The 21,600-nt window shown below is 36.9% G+C and overlaps 1 protein-coding gene across 1 annotated transcript in view; it reads right to left on the bottom strand.

The window, feature by feature from the left end:
* LOC128943354 (uncharacterized oxidoreductase YtbE-like) overlaps nucleotides 1-12,449 on the bottom strand; it is a 31,285-nt gene extending 18,836 nt beyond the window's left edge. The window contains exons 1-2 of the mRNA XM_054286264.1: nucleotides 11,353-12,449; nucleotides 6,040-6,141 (exon numbers count right to left, since the gene is read on the bottom strand). Coding sequence (XP_054142239.1) covers nucleotides 6,040-6,061 — 22 coding nt within the window. The 5' untranslated portion in view covers nucleotides 6,062-6,141; nucleotides 11,353-12,449. The remainder of the gene's footprint in view (nucleotides 1-6,039; nucleotides 6,142-11,352) is intronic.
* Between the last annotated feature and the right edge of the window lie 9,151 nt (nucleotides 12,450-21,600).

The raw sequence follows: 21,600 nt of genomic DNA on the forward strand, positions 1-21,600 counted from the left end.
AGGAAGAAAATATGATGACTGAACTGGACTACACCCAGCAATGAAGATGGTAAGAATATTAAGGTTGACTAGATATCTTCTCACTTGGAATTAAAAAAAAAACCAACTTTTTTCCAAGAATGAAGTTACATGACTTTAATTACTGGGCCAAACAATTTCTTTTACTTTATAAGACTCTCTTCAAATCACACACATAATCATAACAAAAAGTATGGTAAGACACATCAAGGAATTTCTGATGTAAGTAAGAATATTTCATGTCAGCAGAAGCTGCACTGCTAAACATTAAAAAGATAAGCAAACCATTTTAGTAAAATGGCAGTGAGTTCTAGTGGGATCCGAACCCACAACAACCACCCCAGTACTATTCTTACCAAGTTCAGGCAAAAGCCCTGGCTGGGAGCCCTCGTTCTTCCCAGCATTTTTAGACAGAGGGACGAGTAATGATTGCATGTGCGTAGGAAAAGCTTGCTGGGATGATGGCTGGCCACAATGCCAAAATCAAGGTCATCAGAGACACTGCTTATGGAAAGGGTCACTTTGCTAGGAACAGCCCAATTACCAGTGAGCACATGCAGTGACTATTCCCCATGTCAGAGCAGTTTGCCATCCTGCTTTCATCAGCCAGCCAACAAATGCCTACACGGGAATGTTGCAGCTGTCAAGGGAATATATGACTCAATGTATGTATCTTGGAATGGATTCTGCAGGCAGCTTGGCTTCTGTTCTGAACTACTGGAGAAGATAATTCCACAAAAGGACAATTTTGAGACCACAAAAATTTAAACCATAGCCTTGATATTACAAGTACTCTAGTTGATTTCAGCTGTTACAACAGAAATAACCAGTTATTATGCACAAATGTCTCACTGACCAAGTTTTAGAATTTTTTTCCTCCCTTTTCCCTCAGTAGTGTTTATCCCATAACTATTTAAAGGAAAACACAAATGCAGGCTATTGAACAAAGACACAGGTCTAGAATTCTCTGTCTCTCAGCACTGCAGCACAGACAGAGTCTTCATCAATCTGACTGCAACCTGAGTCATCTGCCTCCTGTGAAACAGCTCAAATCAAACTGCAGCAGATTAACAAGTCAAAGAAGACAACAATAATAAAAAAAAAATAAAATTTAACACCATTTAAATAAATTAATTATTAAAACTGTGTTTTCCTGAGCTAGTAGAAATCAGTTTAGCAACAAGATCTTTTCTGCCATGAATAGAGAGCTATCAGTTTGGTCTACCAGAAGTCACACAGGAATTTTTAATGGCAGTTTTTAGTGTAAGTAAACACTATCCTAAATTCCATTCCAAATCCTTTATTTTATACTTTCAGGTATCTACTAAAATTCTAAAACCAGTAAAGAAAATAATTTTCCTTTGCCATTCATTTGTTCTTAACTCAACATCAGGAAGTTGCAAAGGCTTATCAGTAGAAGCTCCTCAGAAGGCTGTTCATTAAAAAAATCTTCTGATCACTGGGGCTGAATACCAAGACCAGGTGCAGAATTTTGATCCCCAAGCTACAGAACTACTGTAAGAGTTGGCACAATTCCCTCTGGAAGCAAGGTCAGGCCTAAGTGCATGCAAATCCCAGGTCTGAAGACATGGAAGACACAGACTGTAAGACGAAACAGAAATCTCTGAACTGAATTCTTTCTTCATCAGCACACGAAAGTCTCATGAATAAAGCAATGTTTTAATTCATCACTATTAGAAGGAAGCATTCTAATACTTTCTGTATGATTTGGGGAAATATACATAAAATTTGTCTGCTTGATTCATGGTATGGAATGATACATCTGCCATAGGTTTGGATACCACCATAAATATCTATCTGCCTTTGCTGACCAAAACTCTATCACATTTTTCCCTGGAAAGATATTAATGAAAACCAGCAACTTTAATGACTTGGCTCTGTCTATACAATAGGAATAATACAAAACAAACTAAAAGTATAATCTTGCCTTTGTAGCAAAGAGAAGACAGAGGGTATAAACATACAAATTTCAAGTTAAAGAGGGAAAGATGCTAGTAGAACATTTAATGGACTCCTAGAAACTACTGAAGGATTTAGCCAGGAGAAAAGATGAACATATTTAGCCAAAGACTCTCTAGCTCAAGGGCAAACAAGAAAGACACAGGACCACGTTCCTGATGCAATTCAGAGGGATTAAAACAACTGAAGAAGGTATAACTTCCAGGGTGTGTTATTTTAACACAGATAATTAATGTAGTATGTCATACTGTTACAGTAAAAGACAACAATGGCTTTAGAATTCCTAGCAGTATTTTTGGGCATGCTCTCATATCTCTCATGGTATCCCTCAGGATTCTGGGAAATTGTTTTTAACCTGAAGTGTGATCTTGAGATAGCTGCTCAGTCGCCTGAGGAAGCTGAACAGGGATTCAAGCACAGGGAGCAGTGCTAGAACATGAAACCTTCTTTTAAGTGTTGCTGAGACTCCAGCCTTGGGGCAGTAAGCACATTCCCTTCAGTTTCCAAAGCACATTGGATCCAAGCACTGCAGCCCAAAGCTTCAGTATGGTGAGCAATCAACCGGAGAGGGAAACCAGATCCCCAACAAACACTACTCAGATTCTCATTTTAAATTGTTCATAATTCCACTTCACATCATATCAGGACAAAAGAGTCTTTCACAAAATGCTAGCCTCAAATCCCTTTTGATGAAATAGAAAACCAGTGGTAAACCAGAGAGGGGATTATTCAGTGATAGCAGAGGATCTCTCTCATCACTTGAAACTACTACTTTCTGTTTATGATAATATTCTGATGTTACAGCTCAACTCCAAACCTGCATTAGCAGTACATGTAAGAGGCATTACTAAGCAGCTATGGATTAGGAAACAGTAAACAAGGATGCCCACACATCTCAATGAAAGCACATCTACCAATTCCACACCAAGTTCATTGGCACCTGATGCCTTCAAATGGCAATAAACCTGCAACAATAAATCCTCTACAGCCAGAGTTTATGAAAAAACTTGGGAGTTTATGAAAATCAGTCTCAATATAGTATGAGTTTTCTTTAATTCTTCATGCAAATTTTCTGCTTCCCAAAATATATATTTTAATAATTCTGAAAAATATTATGATTTTTTGAAATTTGTTGCACAAAGTTTATATTACTTAGGGACAGGGTCTTTTAAATTAGTGCACTGACCTAGACTGGGCACAGACCCAGAAGCTCTGTCTCTCCTCAGGGTGGGAAGACACTTGAGGCCAGAGCCCTGTGAGTTGTGTTACAGCAGCCCTGTGTCTGTCCCAGCAGCTCTGTGTGGGCTCTCAGATGAACCTGAATGAATCTTTGTAGACATAACTTTAAAAAAATTCTCAAAGAGCTATGAATATAGATGGAGTTGGTATTTTGGTTGTGTCAACTTTTGACCAATGTGACCTATCTAAAAGTTAATATAATATTAAAAAAAATCTCCATTACAGACTTTTACAGCCTAGAGTACTAACAGTTTATTTAGTCTCCTTCTAGTTTAATTGATGTTAATAATAATAGATAATTAATAATTTACATTACTTTAAAATAATGTTTCCTGTCCCAGGTAGGTGGAATTTTGCAGAATAAATACTAACCTGGATTTAAACTGAAGAATGAGATTTACAAATACCTGCATTCAAACCACCTGTGAATACAGAGAAATGATGAAACAAATTCTTGGTGACTTCAGCCAGATCAAAGACTTAAGTCAATACTGACAACTTTTAACCATCTTGCACGACCCTTGCAGACAGTTCCACAACACCAATTTGTTTTCTACAGAGGACAGTGGATACTGCCTCTCCACTTTCAGATGCTCTTCATGATGGACACAGCTAGCTACTAAACTCACTTCATAGTTGAATAATTTCAATATTACCTTTGTGAATTGACTGCAGAAGAAAATTATTTGTTTAAAATGTCAACCTTTGAATGTGAAGCATTTAGTTTATATTTTTTTCCAGAATAAACATTTCAAAAAATAAAAAAGTAACAGAATTCCAAACACAAACCAATAACTACCTGAACTAATGTCAGAAAGACAAAGAACTCCCTTGTTCATAGAACTTTCAATTTCTTCCCCTAATCAATGAAGATTTTATTCTTTTCCTCCAGTAAGGATTTTGACCAAATCCTACATTCAATTCAAACCATGTTGCTCACATAACACATAGCAAGTCACAAAGATATGCAGCAAGTGTTTAATCTTCAGTGGAAAATCTAGTGGTTAACCATACAAACAAATTATTTAACTTTTTGCTCAGGAATCATTGCATTTCCAACTCCAGAGTGGTTAACATCTGCGTGTCATTTCAGGAACACATAGTTATGGTCAGGACATCCCGAGTCTGTATCCCCTAAAGCAAGTGTGGAAGTTGAGGTTCTAAGACACTTGACTCAACCAGACCATTACATTTTCCTTCCCCTGTAAATGATCTGATGAAGTAATTTCAACAACCAGAGCTGGAAAATTTATCCTCAGCTAAATGATTCATGAGTCCACAGAATGCTTAAATTCAGAAAAAGACTGGAAGTAGCAACATGGAAATTGAAAAAAACATCGAAAAAATGCAACCACAGGGGAAAACAATCTAGCATGAGATACCTTTAAAGAGGTATCACGAAGACAAAAAGCAATTTTCCCCTCTGTTTGTGAAAAGAGCAATAGTGTTTCCAGTGACTTTTAATAAAAGACCACTGAATTGCTCATAGCCTTTTCCATTAGGAAGATACAGACAAAGGAAGATCCTGTAAAACAGAAAAGATCACAAATATGCATGCAAAAGCAGAATAAATCCCATAGGATAGGAATAATAATAGAATGTGGAAAATACAACCTGTTTGCAGCAAATTAGGATGGCAGATCTAGGCACAAATGGTATGCAGTAGCTTAAATACTCATCAGAAAAAACCTTCCCAGTGGAAAAGATGAAATGCATTGTGGAATTATCCATCTTTGGATGTAAGTGCTATTCATGGTTTGAAATACTAGGTCAGAGAAGCACTTTAAAAACTGAATGTTGTAATGTCTTACATGGCAGAAAACACTTCTAGCAACTTCCCTTATGCTCAATATAAAAAGAACAAAAGATGTATCAAAGATCATTTACCTCTGTGTTTGCAGAAGCACAGCAAATTAAAGGAAGGACTGAAGTGTAAGAGGCTCTGGTAAAGCTGGTAGTGGCACACAGCCTGAAACTGCCTTTGTACAACTCCCCTGCTGCAATCACTATTTCAGCAGCTCTGGGTCAGTGGACAGATTACTCCATCCAAAAGCCTTCTCCCCACTTGTGGAACTTCTCTGAAGCTGTAAACAGGGTGCTCCACATAGCCCAAGAATGGCATGACAGGATCTTCTCTCACATAATTTCTAATGATTCTGCATACTTCAGGAGCAAAATCCTCCTCTTAAATCTACAGTCTACTCTTCCTGTAACTATGATAATAAACTGAAGTTTCCTGTGCACTGAAAATCAAAGTGAATTATCCCAACCTGAGAGAGTAGCTCCATTCTTTGAAAATTCTGCCCAAAAGTTTGTACCAAAGAATCTGCAGTTGAGTATTTGTTTCTCAGCTAGACATTTTATTTTAACTTTCAAAATGCAGTTATAAAATACCACAACTGGAAAATGGCATCATACAGTCACAAAAAAAAAAAAACCTAAGGAGACGAAACTTTGCATGATTTATATTTAAAAAGGATGTTACTACAAAGACATTCTGTAGTGTTCAATGGTGTTCTGTGGTGGTATAGAGATTTCAATGAATCAGTGTATTTCCTCAAGAAAGCATGCACACCATTATTAATCTCATGGACAGAATCTGACAACATATTATTTACAAGCAGGACCAAACTGCTAATGCTGCAATTTTCAAAGAGATTTTTGAAACTTACACACCCCAAATTCCATCGAAATATGAACATCCAGTTCAAATTAAATTTCTGAACATCTCTCACTATGAGTTACCCAATCCCAAAGCACACTATAATTCCTTTTTCTGAGGTAGCTTTGTTATTAGATCACCTTTCTCATAGAGCTCTTCCATGGCTCTCCAGGTTTCAGCTCGGACCTCTCGATTGCTTTTACCTGGAACCTGTGCATCAGGCCAGTGAATCAAATAAAGATCTAAAAAAGAAACAGAACCAGACTGCTTATTATAGTGTCCAAAAATAAATCATCAAACCACATGAGACAGCATTTTCCCTCCAGTGGCCCCTAACACATTATCATGATAATAGTTCCAATCACTGCTCAGTGATCATTACTGGATGTATCCAGTTAGTTGTAATAAATGAATTCTATAACATCACATTCACAGCTAAGGGTAGCAGAACTTGCACATGTTCCACATGCTTAGGTCATTGTAATCAGAATTTCATGGTCACATATGCACTTAATAAACCTTCCACACATAACAAGCCCTGTTTAAATCAAAAGGATTTTGGTCACTGGAATGATGAGTGGACTACTGCTTATTTAGTGCTGCAAGTCTTCCATTTCATGGAAGATAAATATATTTGGCAGTTCTGCAGATATTTTATACAACCTCAGCAGTGGGTCTGTTTTTTTCCTTTCTAAAGAATACTTCCACTTCTAAATTGGAAAATATAGCACATTCTTTATGCAGACTTTTTGTCTAAATTTCACATCAGCCTTTGTAATTTTTTTTAAATTAATAAATAATATTTTAAGGGAACAAAATTATGCCTTATTCCATTTTTTGGAATGTTCGCACAATTTCAAACACAATTAAGCTTTACTGCTGATGAGATTATCTTTAAATCATAGAACCTTTTCCTAACCAACCTAAACCTCCCCTGACACTGCTCCATGCCACCCCTTGGGTCACTGGTTACCAGAGAGAAGGGACCAGTGCTGCCCCTCCAGCACTGGTCCCTTTGTGTGCTGTCTTCCTGCAGGAGAAGAACATTGAGAAATGTACATCTACTGGACTCAGTTCCAAATCAGACAAATTAAAAAAACTACAGATCTATAACTCCTTTACAAGTTTGTAGACACTGCTAGACATTCTGAAGGAGAAATGGAGAGATAATTGGAAAACAATTACATTTCTATTCAAATTCCAACTGCAGATTAAACAGGTAACTGCAGGTATCCCAGTCAAACAGGCTTTGGCCTTTGCTGCATATATTAGTCTGATGAAAAACAGGAAAAGAAAATAAATAGATGGCTGAGATGTGTACTATTTTCTCTGTGCTTCATAATATTCCTTTTCTGGCAGTTCAAATAGAGTTAAGAAATAAAAATACCTGACTTGTTTTCAATGAGAAGAGTATTTTTTTCTTTGGATACACTAATCCATTCATTTATAGTACTTCTTTTGTGAAAATACAGATCCTCTGCTTTGGGAATCATGAAAGAAAAGGGGAAAAAACCCTTTTATTCCCAAATTAAGGGCTACACTAACAATTACTGTATCAGTGGGCTGATATATTAGCTTTCCCCCTCTAAAAGTAAAAATTCAACCTTGATTTAAGATGAAAATGTGCCATGAAATTTGTTATGATACACCAGCTCCAATTTTGGCACATCATTGCAACAAGTAAGTGCTTTACTTACCTTAAAAATCTAATCAGAACAGTACAGAACTATGTACAGTAAAATATATTACAGATGTAGCAAGGAAAACATTATTTTGGCTGTGTCACAAAATCCACAAGCTACATTTGCGCTTCCTGATATCCATTTAAATACAATTATAAACTCTTAGACTTTTAAAATACAATAGCTTAGACAAGCCAATAATCACTCATATATAATCATCTGTAGTGTCTGGTTTTGTATCCCAAAAAAGGGGAAAGTTGCTTGCTCTTTGCTCTTTTATCCATAAAATCCACTTCAAATTCCACATGCAGTCTTACTGATCACCAATCTATCAATAATTACTTCTTTACTAATTTCTCTGAGAAACAAAGTTGTATTTGTTAAAAGTAAATACCAATACCTGGTATTGGAATAAATATCAATTTTAACTGAAAAGTAGTACTGGGATATTGAATAAAGCATTTGGTGAGGTTACATTGAAAACTCAGGACTACTCACATTCTGTTGCCAATAAAATTTCCACTGATTTATATCAGACATAAACCCAAAGGATTAGCATTAGGAATTGCTAATATCAAGTGTTCATTTTGATCCAAAATTATACATGCTACTGGGGCTACTTACTGCATAGAGACTGACATGTTTGTATTGAAACTTTTTTGCTTATGTAAAGCAAGTGTCTTATATAAGTAGGTGTAAGTTACTGAGATCTGATGCCTACCTCCCAGAAAAATGGAAGAATTGTGTATTTTTAGTTGCTGCTCTCTATGTTCTCCAAACCAGACTAATAAGAACTGCTAACTATGCAAAAAAATGTCATTTAGCAAAAATAATCAAACTTCAGCAGAATTTCACCACCACTTACTTCTCCAAAAGCCTGACTGTTCAGTTAGACACCACAGTGTGGAAATGCTCACAGAAATAGTTACATCATGGATTTCCACAGACGCAGATGCATTGTACTCTGCTCAGGAAACTGAAACATTCTCCAAAGAAAGACTTCTAAGAGATTTGATAACTGAAAGATCTCGGGCCTCAGACATCCAAAAAAATTGCAACATATCCCCCATCTCTGTAGCAGTGTCTGAGGCCTCTGATGCAAACAAGATTGGCTGTTTGTCTTTTGTTTTGGAAAGGTTTTCTTACCAGGTACACCATGACCACATCTCTACATAATGTTTCTTTCAATTTAAGCTTTTTCATTGGAATAAAAATTACTTCAAATTTCAAAATATTGGCATTTAGGACTAGAAAGCATCTACTGGATCACCAAGTACAGTTTTCCTGACTGCAAGAAGTGTTCCTGAAAGGTGTGGGGCAAAGGTGCCTTAGCTCAGACAAAGAGTAGAACAGTCCTTCTGCCAGTCACGTGTGAAGCACCCCAGCACAGCCAGGACCTTACTTCTACTGCAGCTGTTAGAAAACTTTCCAGCATATCTGCAGGCCAATAAAAACAACAACCACCTCACAAACCAAGCTCTGTGATTTCATCTTTATTTGTACACGCATTCACACCCTACACCCACACACACATTTTCTTTTGCTTAAAATATTTTCCCTCCTGGGGTACTGTGAGAACACAAACACTCTTAAATTCCTTTGGGAGGCAAGAAATTAGCTTTAAATAATTGATTGAAATAGCTTAAAGTTCTAGTAATCAAGAAATACATAACTTTATCACTGGAGGTTTTAAAGAACATTTTTATTGAGAACATGAGGCTGTACCTTGTAGCATGGGAAAAATGAATCAATATCTTGAGATGCCTTCCAACAATGTATTTTTAAAAAATTATCTTAAATCAAAAAATCCATCTTGATTCAGAGTATCAGGATGCAATTGAGAAAGAAGGGGAAAAACCTCCAAACATTCACAATCTGGTTTCATATTTAAGAGCTTTTTAAAACATCCTTTGCACACAGTCAGGCTGTAATGGTGCAGCAATGAGCAGAGGCCTGAAGGTCATTAAATGTCAATGCATAGTGGTGCAGGAAAACTAAAACTAACACTTGAGCTGCTTTCACACTGACACTTAAAATATAATGGCTTATTGCCTCTAAATAGTTACAGCACCTACAATCAACACACTTCCTCTTAACTGGCCATTTCACACATTTAAAAGCCAACATGTTTTTGTGGAAATAAAAGTTTGCATTTTTATGCAAAATCCCTAATACGGTATTTTTTTAAAAAGTTAGATTTGACTAAAACAACCTAGTGGTATGAAAAACAAGCCTGGCCTTCTATCAAGCCTAAAAGCAAAAATATATTCTGCAATGTTTCCCAGCTGTCTTAATGCTGGGAATCATATTTCCTTGCTTTTCTCAACAGTCACTTAATATTGATATGATGTATTTTTCTTTCTCACTCAATCCTTTTCTTGTTTTGTTTTGTGTTTCCTTCTATTGAACAAGGATCAATGTGAAACAATCTTCAGAGTGTTTTGAAGCAATACAGAGTCTGAATTATGACAATTCACTAATTTCATGTGGTTCATCTATTACAGTGAAGCTGCTGATAGAGCATTTGTGCAGCTCCAGTTGGGGATTTGTGATAGGCCAGACTTGCCTGAATGGGACAAACTCGGGACAGTCAAAAGGAAAATAAAATTGTTTATGAGTTTGGTAACCCACAAAGCAGCATTCAAGAAGTTACTTTAGAGGTTGGATCTAAATCCCAAGGAATGTATTCTGCTACTGCCAAACCTGTAAAATCTGCTGCCATTCCATATTGGTTTACTGTTACTGCTAGTTGAGGATCACATTTAGAAAATGCAAGGAGGAGAGTATCTGTTACAACCACTGCCCACAAATAATACAAATTTCCATCATGTCATGGATATATAATCTTCCAGCTCAAAAAAAAGTCCTGGAACACTGCTCTCCTAGTACCACTTGTCTGAAAAGTGTTCATTGAAAAGGCTTCATAACAAGTATTTTATATGGAGTATTTTACATTTTCTCTTAAAAAGCCATGACTGCTTTCAACATCTCACATTCCATATACTGATAATGCAAAGACTTATTAATTCCTGTTAGATTATTTGTCAGGTTTCTAATTCAGTGTTTATGGATGGACTGGGTAACTCCTAAGGACCTTCCAGAAAAGGAACATAAACAAAGATCTTAGCTGTGCATTTAGCTGTCAGAGTTCCTCTAGCTTTTTCTTTATGCATTTCTGAATTACTAACTTTCCATCCAACATAAAGATCTAACATCCCAGATATATTATTCAGGATCTTTCAGTTTTCTTTATAAACTATGTATTTTTATAGAACATGTGAACCCTCACATATTTGGTTAATACTAGGGAATGGAATCAGGGAATTCTGATTTATTCTGATCATATAAATATGATTTAGGTCACCATGGCAGACTAAGTGGTTCAGGAACAGCTGTATGAATTTTTGAGACATCTCCACATCAGTTGAAGAAAGGTGAAGAAGGAGGGAAAATAGCTGAGTGCTAAAAAACCAAAACAAAAATATAAAAAATGAGGAAAAATCTAGTATGGAGACTAATTGTGCAGGCAGCTGTAACAGTCCTAAATTGCTCTTAGTAATATGTGCAGAAGAAGCTTCAGCTCTTAACACATCTGACAAACAAGTTCTGTTTATGCTATTCCAAGGATTCACTCACATAGTGACAGCATTAGCACATTTCTTGCTCTCAGATATTCTTTTTCTTCTTTTAAACACTTCTTCTTAGGAGAAACTCAGTATTTGTGTGAGCATCTACTCTAATCTACTACCTGAGATAAAAAGAGCAACTTACAGTACTAGAAGGAATCACTGCAAATGACTTCTTGGAAATGAGTCAAGTTTTCCTCTCATCAACATTCAGCACCAGTGCCAGAGCAAGCAGAAGAAAAAAGAAAGCAAACAAAATATAACAAGCAGAAAACAGAGAGGAGGAATAATGTTATTTCTGAGTTTAAAGGAGAAAGTCAGGGCTCAAAACTTTTTTTATTAAAGTCTCATTGTAGTGATCTGCATTTGCACAGGAAAAACAAAAGGGACTTTTCATTCATTTTGTATTATTCTGTACCTATGGAGAAGTTAAGAGATACATTTCCAGAAGGAATAGAGCCAAAGATGTGCATGTATCTCAGTCTTTAACAGATACAGGTTTTTCTCTGTTCACTTTGTAAAGTACTCCAGTAAAAAAGGGTAGTGAATACAGCACACAGCTGCCATTAATATTATACATTATTAATTCAGCAAAATTCACTTCCTCATTGAAGTCTGTTTATTGCTAAAATATGCAAATATCATGCTTATTCACAGGTGCCTCCTCTCCTATGACCTGTTGCAAAGAACTAATTGGCATCATTACTGCAACTCTGCCCGTCTAGTAAGGGAGTAACAATATCACATCTTTGGCAACAAGCAGGTTATGATCAGGGTAAATTTACAAATGCAGTGTTAGTTAAGCTTTAATTTTAGTTTTCTAAATTCTTTTAGATACTTCTAACATATTCTCCAAAACATATTCCATCAAACAGACCAAACCAAAGGCAGTATTCAGAATTTTAAAAAGTTAAAAGGCCTACAAAGTAAGTTTTAGAAAGGATCCCCATTCCTTGAGAAAAAGAAAACAGATCACAGAAGAAACCAGGCATCTTTGTCACCCTGTTGCCAATATATTATTGTAAAGTTTTATGAATCCTTGTTTCATAGGCTTTGGATGATTTTAGCAAAATATAAAAAACTGATGTAGTTTTTCCTCAAGTAATTTAATAATAAAAAATACCTTTACAAAACATTTGCAACAAGAAAAAGCTCTGTACTCGTAATTGTACACATGTGAACTTCCTAGAGAACAAACAGAACAAGGAACCTGCAAATGTGTAAATAAAGGCAGAATTTGGTTTCTGTACTACACAATTTTTTTTCAGAATTCATTCATCTTTGCAAGTACTCCCATGGAAAGCACAACAAAGGAGCTATATATAAAGATTCATACCAAGATATTCAACACCGAGTCTTTCACATGACTCCAAGCAGGCCTTTTTTGTGTTGTCATAGCCATAATCACTGTGCCACAGCTTGGTGGTTATCCAGAGGTCCTCTCTCTTCACACCACTCTCTCTGATGGCCCTTTGGAGGAGGTGTTCACAGCCATACCTCTTTGCTGTGTCAATGTGACGAACGCCACATTTCTGCAGGGCATGGACCACCGCGCCATGGCAATAGCCACCCCGGTGGGAAGTACCTAAACACACAAAAGCAGAAGTGAATTGTCAGCAGTGAATTATGAGGGGCATATTTTATCATTGTTTTCAATTTATTTTTTTTAATATTGTCACAAAAACTTCTTATTTAATTTTCATTTCCTCTTAGTAAAGAAATGGGAACCGACTGATCTTTAGGCTTGGAAAATACATGAAGTAGAAGTTGGTGCTGATCAGGAGCAGCTCCATCAAAATCAAATATCAATAGCACTTAACTGTAAAGAAGTGATTCAAGGAGCTAGGCTGAAAACCATCAAGGAGAAAACACATATTTTATGGGAAATTTGTATGTCACTTAATTTTCATACAGAAGCATAACATTTACAAATTAGAATATTTTTTAAAAACCCAAAAACCTGAACAACTTTTAATACCATTTACTTCTCAAAAAGCATATCCTGAAACCTTTACTCTGTTGAACTTCTGGTAGCTTGAAATCATTATTGCATTGTACAATCCCAGGCTGGGCCACAGTGCAGGTGCCAGTCACATAACGTCACATTCAGCAGTAACCAAAACAATGGAATCCTACAAAAGAGTTACAGAATGGGCATGCAGGGAGTTTCAGCAACAAAATCCTGTTACTGTCATTGTGTGGGGATTCACTGGATCTGTATTTTGCATGTCAAGAGGACGGAAGGAGGAGGAGACTCAGCAGGAAAAGCAACCACCAGGAGGACTTCAGATAAAGAACTGGTTGAGAGCAAGGAGGATGATGTTTCTACTTACCCTTTCCTGTTAGTTGCTTTTCCTGCCATGAGCCCCTCACCCATTCACCCTCAGTCCACACACTTCCCACAAACAGTATTTTTTACAGTTTGTTGGAGGAAATGCTCAGTCAGTTCAAGTCACCTCCTTCCAAGCTGATGATTAGTACTTAAAGGCCCTCATGCTGTAAACAACAGGCAGCACAAAACAGCTCCATCACCGACTTGAGACACGGCCCTGCACAGTCCTGAACAGCAGCAGGGCTTCAGACACTGCTAAATCTAAAAAAGTCAATAAAGGACTCCAGGTTAAAGTATTATTTAAAGTGAAATTTGTACCTGCCCTTACCCTCCTCCTTCCACCCCAAATACTCCCTGCACATCATGGAAGTGGCCCTGGCTGGCCAGCCAGGCTGGCAGGAAGGGGCCACCACTGACAGCACCACAGATGCTCCTGCACAGAGCCCCTGAGCCCAGCAAGGCAGCAACACCCAGGGGAGGCTGCAGGACCTTCTCACACACTTTAACAACCAGCAGCAACGAGGAGGACTTAGAAAAGCCCAACTTGCATGGAAGGTGAACCAGGTTTTACTAAATGCTTACCATTCTGGCTCATTCCTGATCTTAGAAGGAAAGCCAGTGAGTCTTGCTGAACGCTCAAAGTCATTTAAACTAAGATATAATATGGTCTGATCTCCCACCCATACACATCAGGACCATGACATGCTGCTAGACACAAAAGAACAATTTCCACTTAATATTTGAGGCCAACAAAATGTGGAGTCAAGAACAAAACTCTTGACTTCATGGATTTGATGAAACTATAATACTACATTCCTATGATTTTGACATGCATTCATAAATAATTTACTTTCCAAACATAAACAAAGTTTCAATGTTCTAAAAGACAAAACTTTAAATATTTTTATCTTATTTTTTTATAGCCACTAATTATGATTATTAATTGGCTTAATTTCTGAGCCAACTAGAAATAAATGTCTCTACAACTTGTTTTACATCAAAATAAGCTAAGTCAGGCTACATTCAGCTAAGACAAGTTGGTTTTCAAAATAGCTACTTCAAAATCCTCATGAATGTTTAAGAATTTTAGATGACTGCAATGGTACTACATTATACTTATGGGCAAAGAATATATATGCAATTTTACAATATCGAAATCCTAAAGGGATTTTATTACAAAATTATATAACCAGCACAGAAAAATTACTATATTTCTTCACAACAAACTCTTCACTTTTCATATGCCGGTACTGGTGCAAAATAAATGAGGTTGTAACTATTGTGTCTGTTTCTGGCTGAATGGACATTTCTAAGCACAGAATGAATGGAGTTCATTTAGAGGTCTTGCAAATGGACTCAGACTCTTTTCATGCATAATGGATTTCAGTAAGAACATTTAGGACAAACAACTTTTTTTTTTTTTTAATTTAACCCTTTAAGTTAAAGAGAGAGAGTGGCTAAGAAAACAAAAATCAGACAAATTTCGTTATTGTTCCCCATTCAGTGATGGCATGCATACTTTTTACACAAGAAATAAAGACAGCAAGATCAATCTGGAGGAAATTATCTCAATTTCTATGCCTAAAAATGAACTACAACAGTCCTGGTGCACTACACAGTAATCAAAAAGAAATCAACAATTACTTAATATTACCACTTTGCAAGCCAACCTTATCATGAACAATAGGTGGATAAGTTAATTGTGTTACTAATAGAACAATTCTGGACTTTAGAAACCACAGTTTTCCTGTGTTTACACAAGTGTTTAAAGAAGTTACAAGTCATAGATGCACAAGGATAACAAAAGTGAAGGGACTGAACTTTCTAATTCTTTTTCCAGTAGAAATTCTCATTGCAGTGACAATTAAACAATGCTCTTTGAACACATTAACATTCTCACATGTTTGGGATTCCCCTTTGCTCCTAGAGATGTAATTCACACTGTACATATATATTAAAAGACAGAATCCAATCATGCATTTAAAACTAGTACGAACCTACACACTTTCCATCTCTTCCATTTTCTAAAATTATTTAATACATTTGTTCCCTAGAATTTGCTGATAAGAAATAGGAGCTCCTTTCAAGAAACTATGTCAAATACCAGTAAGTTTGGAAAAGGTTCCTATTTTTAGCTAATATTTTAACTTCTTTCCTAGGGAAATAGCCCTGTTACCTCACTGACTGAACTAAGCCAAATTTGACAGATTGCGAAACATGCATGACAACTACATTTCTACAGATTTTGTGAAAAACTGGTGGTTGTAAGGGACAAGGATACTGCAGTGAAAATATGGATAGGTCAGAGGACACAAATCCATGGAAAGCAAGCTTAACTGGTTACAATGTTATTTTGTCACAGTTACTCCTCGCTTTCCCTGAAGAACATTGCCATCAAAACTGCAGTGAGAAAATGTTCTGACAACTCATAAAATGATACAAAGATTATTAGAAAGGCAGGCTCCTGCTCACAATGCAGTTGTTACAGGGAAAAAAGCCTCAACGTGCCAATCAGCAACACCACCCCCAAGCCCTCAAAACCAGAAAATCAGCAACATCTCCACCCCTGACCCCACCAAATACGTAAAACAAGTAACAAACCACCCGCTATCCCCCCTCCCAGATTTATGCACAATCTCAGCTCTCAGCCTCATTAAACTTTCTGTTCTCCCTCACAAAGCTGTAGAACTACAGAGAGAAATCCAAAGTACCAACAGTTTTTCAAAACAGAACAAGGATCTGCTTTCTCCCCCTGCTTTCTCCGTCCCTTTGTGGCACAGTGTCATGTTTTTTGTGAAATGTGAAACAATTATTCATTTGAACATATAAAAATGTCCAGTGATATGAATAATTTTGGCTGCTTGAATTCAGTGGAATAACATTAGGAAAGTTCCTGCTGGTGAAACCCCAGCCAGAATATTTAGAGATCATATCAGAGACTAATGATCTTCTGACATCAGTACTAAATTTAGAGTTGACAAAGAAAACATCTGTAAAAATACCATTCCTTGCTGATTTTTTACCTCAAATTAATCACCTAAAAACTCTCAAAAGCAAAAGCTCAAACATTCTCTTCTCAACTTGTAGACACCCATCACATATCTATGGCATTTTATACCATACCAGGCTTGTAACACCTGATGCTGTTAGTTTTAGTTCTACTATTTCAATATTACATCAATACAACACATCTTATGAATACATTGAATTTTTTGGTGTTTATACAGTGTGATTTCCTAATTATCTTATGAGAAAATGTGATGATAAAACATGAAATGTCCATACATAATGCAAATGAACATACAACACGTTTCCAGGTTTACTGCTCAGGCATTCACAAAACCACATGCCTCTTCTGTCCCAAAGACAGACAATCCTTACTGTTGTCCTTGCTGTCTTATATCCTCCTTCTGATTTTGTATTCATATGATCCTCTGACAAGCTGACTCAGACTGTTAAATGGCCAAAAAAGAGAGTACAGTTTCAGAATTATTCATGAACCTGAATCATTCCTCATAATTCCTCAGAGAGGAAAACCCACTAAATTTTGTGCAAGAGATGGAGCAAAACAAGTTCTCCCTTTAGCAGCAGCAGTTAAATAATGTGATTTAATCAATTATTTTATTCAAATTAAAAAAAAATAAAAACAAAAGCACAGTTGTGTCCTAGCCAATCAACAAAAGATCAGAATGACCTTCTCCTTGAATGACTTTTCTCCTGGAGCCCTTCTTTCTGTTGTATAACCCAACACTCTCCCTACAGCTGCTCTCAGACAAGCCAATAATGTCACATTAACTTTCTACTACCTCAGCACTAGAACCCAAGTAAACTTGCCATAGTAAACTATTTGGCATAGTTTTATCTTAACAGTGTCAGTTACTCTGAAAATCCTATGCAGCAAGTGATGACAAAATATTCAAGCATCCTCTCTCTAGATTTCTAGAGAGGCTTCCTTCTGCACCAGGTGAAACCAAAGTCAACCTTGCTATGAAGTTACTGCACTCTACAATTTTCATGAGGCAACTAGAGACTATTTCAAGGTAAGAGATCCAAATTTAATAACAATTACTTTTTCAAAATACTTGGATATTTTATTCAGAGTACAAGACTGGCACCCAATGTGGATAGAAAATAGGGCAGCTACTCCTGAGGGAATGGAGCCTATGGAGACAATGGGCTTCTGGAAAAACTGGTAGGACACCATCAACAATAACTGAAAGACACTGAGCAGACTCCCATTATATAACCAATGGTTTATAATTGGTCAGAACAAAAGCAGCACACAGGTTTATCCAAAACTCAGTTATCTGAGGCAAGTTTCTCTTGACTCTGCAAAAGTTATTTGGATTATGAATTATTTAAGTCTTTTAGTATGTAAGTTTTACTTGGGTAATGCTTTTCGTTCTTATTCTTTTGCTTGCTTGTTTGTCTGCTAAGTATGATCCATTGCTTAACAGAGGACTGGTTTTCCCCTGTGCAACTCAGAACACACTAACAGAACTCAGTAACATGAGCAGAAAAAGTAAACAGGCATGATTTAAAACTCTGCAATTCTACTCAGGCAAGTCTACACAGGCAATGAAACAAAATGCAGGAATACAGCCTTGCCTCAAGGCAAGAGGGTAGGAGAGAGCCATTACATGTTTATTATGTATCCAGGGAAAGGGAAGCCAGAATTGCTGGTTTTCTCTCTTCCTGAGAGGAAGGAAGAAATGGCAACGAGCCATTGTTGACAGAAGCACTCTATTGCCTCCATCCCAAAGAGGCTCTGACTGTAGAGGATATTCAGATCATCTACTGTAAATGACCACACATTTCTGTTCACTGACCCACCATTGATCTCCTCAGAACCCTAGACAGAGAGAAGGTGCAAGAGTAACTTCTCAGAATGTGTCTCACAGCAATCCCAGGAAGTCTGCAAGTGGCCTCTGGTATCAGTGGGATGCTATTGCTCTGATATGGCAACAATTCACTGATGGATTTCTGGCAGCAGAAATAACTATCACCCCAAAAATGCAAATTTTTCTTTCAGCAATAGTAAAGAGATTTCCACTGGAAAAGTGCCAGCTATTTAAATTATTCATCTGTAGTCAAATATTTTAATCATGCAGAATCTATCAATAAAATCTGGAAGGAGACCTGTACATTTGGAAGGCAATTACGAAGGTGTAAGTCATGTAAAAATTTCATAAGCAGAGCAGCAGCACACATTTATTTAAATGCCTTTACAGACAGACTGCCAAATCTTAAAGCCTTTCTTTCACTCCACACTTTCCCACCACCGTGAGAACTACTCCTCATTAACAACCAAATTGGTTTCAGATGCTCTGCTATAAGATGTTACCTTAGAAACCATTTGGTAAAAGACTGTGGCTTCCTTCCATAGAAATCTCAAGCAGTGAAAAGGCAGATTTTCTGGCATAAATCAAATCCAATTTCTAGGGTTCGCTAAACCTTTTCTCCTCAGAATAATGTTTTGTGACTAGATCTTAGCAGTTAATAGTGCACGAATAATTGCTGGTGTGAACCAGTTTTAAATTATTTTCATTCTATTCCCTTCTTAACTCAATTGAAACTACTTTCAATACTTACCATACTGTGATACAACCTTTAACTTCATAACTATAAGGATATTTACTATGTGCAGCAAACAAACAGACTGAACAAAAATATTATGTTCCTTCCTTTTTAAAACATGTTCTTAGACTACTCTATCTGATAAGGATGACATTAATTAATTAACATTAGACATTTGGAGATACTTTACAAATGAGACAAATACTACAAATGAGACAAACCCGTGATAAATTTTTTCACCTCTATAAAACTTTCACAAAAAAGAATGATGAAAAAAAAACTAAGCCCATATTTTGTACTTAATTAGAATACTATCCAAATAATTTCTGCTGCGAAAGGTTGACTTAAAAATAAATTATATAAATAATTTATGATAATGCATAGCCAACACCCAATCATGTAGAGGGACAGCAAATTTAAGATGTAGTTGAATGTGAGACCAATAATGCAAAGCCACTTAAAATACTGTAAAGATAATATTATAGGAAAAATTATAAAGAGAACTGTGATTTGTAGTGACTCATCACTTTACACAATGAAAAGCTATGTACAATAATTACCACTGAGACATCCTAATTCAAGCTGATGGGTGATTTCTGACATCATAGCAGTGCTCTTTACTTGCAAAGGGCAATTATGAATGATGACAGATCCTCCTCCTGGAGGTTCACCACGTGTCCCACTGGTAACTAATTGTGTTCGTACGCTCCAAGGACAGCAACAACCCAGCTCCCCTCAGTGCAAACTAAACTGAGCAATAAACAACACTTCTGATTAAATGCTTCTTTTTCCCCACATCATCTTAAGAATTTAAAATGCATTTTCTAAAAGTTTCTGAGACAAAGAACATCTCCTCTAGCCCCTCCTGTCACACTGCATATTCAGCTTTAGGACTGTACACATTAGAATGCAAAGCACCTCCACTGAGGCACTAAGAATGACAAACAGACCTTCGAGTTATGAAACTGCTGCAAAGGCACAAAGAGAGCTTTCCCCTTTCTCTCCCTCCTTCCCCTTTAACAAGGATTTTGTATTGCTCTCTGTGCTGTACTTTGCATAAACATTAGAAGAGAGTTCAGGAATTAGTGCCTCCCTTCTCATCTGGTGGCATGAGGAACTACTGCAATTCAGGTTACAGCAGCATGTGACATCACCATCTACTGCTGCCAAAACTCTGCTAGCAAGCTCTGGCAAAGTATGATGACTAAAATCTGCTGGATGAAGGTTGAAAGATCAAGCTTAGCTTTCCTTCCCCCACCCCCCCACCCCCCCCCCCCCGCCAAAAGCTTGGTTTGTTTTTTTTTTTACACTAAAGAAATGCACTGAAATACAAAAATTATATATACTGGAGCTTGCTTCTCTCTTAATTTCAAACTGCTTACAAATCATTTGTTCTTCTCTTGGGCAATTAGGTTGTAACATTTAAAACTCTTAATGGCAAAGAAAAGTTAAAAGCATACACATGAAGTGCCTCTGCTTATACTGGTAGAAGTTTTAATTATTAAACAGTGGTAGAAACCTAAATTGATTTATTACTTAAACTTAGTGAAGACTATCTAAAATTCACCTGTATCACATCAGCAGTACAGTGATTACCAAAAGAATCCAGTGTAAGAAAGGAAGCTATTTTTCTGCTATTAAATCACAGATCATATCCCATAATATAAGGTAAAATCCCCAGCAAACATAAAAAAGCTAACCTCAGAGATTTGTAGGTGTACAAGAGAGCAGAGACAAAGCAGCAACTTCCCTCAGAAAAAAAAAGGAGAATATTTCTGTACTGTGTAGACTCTCATGAAAGCAAAAGCTGCTCCAGCATTTTGCCCCAGATGCATTTATTAGTACCCCTTACAAACAAGACTTGTATAGTATTCAGTCCTTTTTAAGGAGCAAAAGAGCACCAGGCTGGAAGGAGGTGAAGCTGGAAGAAAGCAAGGAGGGCAGGAGCTCAGGAGGCTCAGTCAGGCTGGGCGAGGACTCTGCTCTGCTCCACTGCCTACGAGCACCAGCTGCCTGGGACGTGGCCACAGCCCACACAGGAGAGAACTGAAATATCTGCAGGCCCTCAAAGATCAAGTACAACTTCTCAAGGTCAGATCCACTGAAACAGTAGATAAATTGAGACAGAAAGATTTATAGAGGTGGCATTTTGTTCATCACAAGAGGCTATTAAGGCAACTTGGTAACCATGGGTGAGAAGCAGAGCCTCAAGAGAATAAAAAAAATGGTTGAGACATTAAAAAAAAAAGGGAAGAAATAAACAGCCAATTCTTATTACAGAATAAGATTAATAGCAGGGAGTGCCATAGGTCTTGGTATCAGGACCACTGTTCCATAAATTTCCTTAAGAACTAAAGCCATGAAGAAACAGGAGCCATGAATTTAAAAAAAAGGCAGTAACAGTAGAAAATTAAAAAAGTGAAGGCTTGACTCTACTGCCATTGAAATGAAAAGCAAAATCTCATTTTATTCCAGTCCAGCAGG

Source organism: Melozone crissalis, unplaced genomic scaffold (genome assembly GCF_028551555.1).
Source record: "Melozone crissalis strain CALT ecotype California unplaced genomic scaffold, PUWL_Pcris_2 ptg000045l_1, whole genome shotgun sequence".
Classification (NCBI taxonomy): domain Eukaryota; kingdom Metazoa; phylum Chordata; class Aves; order Passeriformes; family Passerellidae; genus Melozone; species Melozone crissalis.